At 59.4% G+C, this 3,782-nt stretch overlaps 1 protein-coding gene across 1 annotated transcript in view; it reads left to right on the forward strand.

Moving 5' to 3' along the window:
• The first annotated feature begins 263 nt into the window (after nucleotides 1-263).
• The window catches only part of KIAA1755 (KIAA1755 ortholog), an 11,411-nt gene continuing 7,892 nt past the window's right edge, over nucleotides 264-3,782 (forward strand). Inside the window, exons 1-2 of the mRNA XM_009994011.1 lie at nucleotides 264-356; nucleotides 3,587-3,775. Of these exons, the coding sequence (XP_009992313.1) occupies nucleotides 264-356; nucleotides 3,587-3,775 (282 nt within the window). The remainder of the gene's footprint in view (nucleotides 357-3,586; nucleotides 3,776-3,782) is intronic.

The raw sequence follows: 3,782 nt of genomic DNA on the forward strand, positions 1-3,782 counted from the left end.
GGCAGCGCTCGGCCCAGGAAAGAAGAGGGAAGGGACCGGCGGAGCCCCGGGCCCCCCGGCCCCTCTGCCACTTCCCAGTAACATGGTAATTCCTTCTGCTTTCTTTTCCTTTCTGCTGACCTTTCCTGCGGGCACCTGCAGCCCCCGGCCCTTCCGAGCACGGGGGGGGTGTCGGGCACGAAGGTGGAGGTTGGGAGCGATGGTGGAGGATGGGCAGGAAGATGGATGATGGGCACAAAGGTGGATGATGGGCACAAAGGTGGATGGTGGGCACGAAAGTGGAGGTTGGGAGCGATGGTGGAGAGAAGACAAAGTCAGGAGCGAAGGTGAAGGACGAGTGTGAAGGCGCAGGGCAGGTGTGCAGGGCAGGTGTGCAGGGCAGGTGTGCAGGAGGACGGCAGCGAAGGCAGAGGTGGCCATCGGCCCCTTGGGCAGAGTGTTGTGCTGCAGCCTGTAAAGCTTCAACTTCCCAGCGAAGCTTGGGTTGGGGTGCAGCGAGCGGTGCTGCAGCAGGAGCTGTGCCTGGCACGCGGGTACCGGGCGCCCGGCAGTGTCCCCGGACGGGCCATCTCGTGTCACCACAGCTGGCATGTGCCGTTGCCCTGGGCTCCTGGGTGATGCCTCCCACTCCACTGAGCTGGGGCTGCTCCTTAGCGTTTGCATCGTGTCCTGCCAAAGTGGCTGACAGCAAGAGCTGTGGGAGAGGAATTGTTATTCAGGGCTGGTCCTGATGCTGAAACCTCACTCCTTTCTGATGAGGAGGGAGAAGGGGATGGAGCTGAGTCACCCGGTGGCTTCGGGTATGAGTTAAACAACTTTACAGCACCAAAACACCAAAGCCCAGCTCATCTTGTTGGTGTAAACCACTTGAAAAAATATGGGTATTTGGGGAGAAATATCAATCTCTATTTAACAGCACTTTGGCTTATTAAAATGGAAATAGCATTGCAAATGTAAATCTCCTTATGTTCCCTAATGCCTTTTGTTTCAGTCTGTGCTCCCTTGCAGCTGGCAGAGGGACCCGGGCTGATTCCTTGCTTTCGGATTTCTCATGGCTTCCCGGCCGATCCGGCCTCAGCTTCTCCATGAAGGCAGCACCGCTGCGCCGGGCTTCCCCCAAAACCTCCCCTGGTGATGAGGTGCTTTGTGACACTTCACAAAACCAGTTGTAGTCCCTGCAAGCCAACACATTCCCCAGCACGGGGCAGGCTGCCCCGGTGCCTCCATCCCTCAGCCCTCCTCTCCCGGCGCTGGCTCACGCCGTCCTGCTGCTGGATGAAGTCCTGGGCGTTTTCATTCCATTGACAGGGAAGCAGCCTTGTTTATCCAGCTGATCCCTCCTCTGGCACGTCCCTCTGCTGTGCGGTTTTGGTGGGTCGGACGATTTTCCTTTTCTCCCTGCAGCAGGGCTGTCCCATCCCCCAGACACCCCAAATTCATCCCAGATGGTTCACCCAGATTCCAGGCACTTCACCCCAGACACCAAGTGCGGGATGGGGCAAGGCCAGGGACTGTGTGTGCCAAGGCTGAAGGAGGCTCGTCTGGGGTCTGGGGGGACGTTGTAAGAAGTACAGGGTGTGGGAAGGAGCTGCTGGCAGCGTGTGGCCCCACCAGATCCCCCCTGCAGGGCCCTCCCAGGGGGATGGTGGGTTTGGGGCTGTCCTTGGCCCCCAGCCTGCAGCAGAGCCCAGGCAGCCCCGGTCCCAGGGGACCTGGCTTCTCCTCTTTGCATTTGCTTTCTTCTCACGAGCACAGCTGGGAGGAGTTTAGTTCAGTTTGAAGAGAAACTGTTTTGGGACATGCCAGGGCTGTGCAACGCTCTGGGCAGCGGGTGCTGGTGCAGGCAGGGCAGGCAGGGCCAGCCCATCTCTCCTGGCAGCATTAGGAGTGGGATGGATCCCCCTTTGCTGTTACAGGTGGCTGTTCCTCACCTCTGTGCTGGGACAGCAAAGGAATCGAGCTCAGTGGTGCCAGGCCAGGAGGTGGTGGGTGCCTGGCCAGACTGGGCTGTGCCAGGGCCCCATGGGAGCAAGGTAGAGCAGGGAGCTGGGATCTACCCTGCAGCTAGCTTTTCCAGAGCAAGGTCTCTTCCAAAGCAAGGTCTCTTCCAGAGTAAAGACCAAGCATGAGCAGACCTGTGGTCCAGCAGCAGAAGGCCTGGATCACGGTCCCCAAAAAGGGCCTTGCTCTCCTCCTGCTCTGCTCTGGCCCAGTGGCTTCTCCTGCCAGGCCCCAGGGCAGGATGTTCCTCTGTGGACACATGGAGAAAAAGTAAAAAAGAATTAACCAAAACATGACTGCAAAGTCATATAGCTAAAGAGCATTTAAGCTAATTAAGCTGAATTAACCAAGGCCACTTTGTCTCTGTATGGGCTCCTAGGCCAGGGATTAGCTGCCTGAAACTTAATTCCCATCTTCAGCTACTCTCACCTCCAGCTAATCCCACCTGACTTCTTGGGTGCCTGTACAGGAGAACAGGGACCATGGCAAGCTGTGGCTGCCTGGGGAGCAGGATCTGGCTGCTGCTCTGGCTGCCCGGAGGATTCTGGTCCCTGCAGTCTGCGGTGCTGGGGACCCTCTGCCAAAAATCTGGAGCCCAGCCCCAGGTGACAAGCTCAGGATGGCCATGGGCTGCAGCTGGTGGCACAGCTTGGGCTCCTCGGTACCCTACGGCTGGCAGAGGTAGCACAGATCAGACTCTGCAGGAGAGGCATCCTGCTGCAGAGCAGCAGATCCCTGGCCAGGCCTGACCCTGCACCATGCAGAAACCTGCACCTCCCCACAGCAGCACCATTTCCAGCAGAAAAGGCTCCATTTGATCACCCGCCCCAGACTGAAGTGTTTCTCTGAAGCTCTCCTGCAGAAATAACTTGCACAGAGTGGGGGAGAGGTCTCTGCCTTTCCCACTTGCTGCTGGGGTCCTTTGGGCAGCCATGTCCATGGTCACCCCTGCACTGTCTGTAATGGGATTTAATGGGAGCCACTGGTGGGTTCCCTCCATGTACATGCTGCAGCAGCCAGGGCTGCAGGGCCAACATCTGCTGCAAAGCTGGGAGAGCAAACTCAGAACTGCCAGTTTACATGTGGCATGAAACCAGCCGTGTGGGTCCTGTGCGGGTCTGGCAGTGCAGGGGAGGGGGCTGGAACCAGCAAAGTGCTTCCCAGAAAATGCTCCGAGGGCTAATCTTGAGTTCTGCAAGTCTGAGGAGTCTGACCTGAAACACCCTCTCCACCTCCTGATGTGTGTCCTTCCTCCCACTGCTGCATTCCTACAGCAAGCTGCAGAGCCCAGCACATCCCTGTGCTGTGTTTGGCTCACCTTAACCCCTTGGGCTGCAGCCAGTGGGAAGCTGCACTCGGGGCTCACCCCAGGCTCCTCAAACCACAGCCTGGTGCTGGGAACCAGACCTGGCCGTGCTCATGTCCTCTGGCCGTGTGGTGCCTGGTGTGCTCTGCACCCAGTTCCTCCTCAGTTTCCAGCCCAGGGAGGTTTGGAGCCCCCCTGAGCTCAGCAGTGCTGCCAGCCGGGGGGGGGGTGCCCCGTTGTGGGGCTGCTGTCCCAGCCCCCACCGTGTTCCTCCCGCAGGACGCCGGGTCGCTGGACGCGGCGGTGCAGGGTGCCCTCCAGGCCCTCTACCCACCCTTCGAGGCCACGGCCCCCACAGTCCTGGGCCAGGTGTTCCGGCTGCTGGAGACCAGCTACCAGGGTGATGGGCTCTGCTGCCTGCTCCAGTTTCTCATCCCGGCCAAGAGGCTCTTCGAGCACGTCCGGCCGGCGGCCC

The sequence above is a fragment of the Chaetura pelagica genome, unplaced genomic scaffold (assembly GCF_000747805.2).
Source record: "Chaetura pelagica isolate M959 unplaced genomic scaffold, ChaPel_1.0 scaffold493, whole genome shotgun sequence".
Lineage (NCBI taxonomy): Eukaryota > Metazoa > Chordata > Aves > Apodiformes > Apodidae > Chaetura > Chaetura pelagica.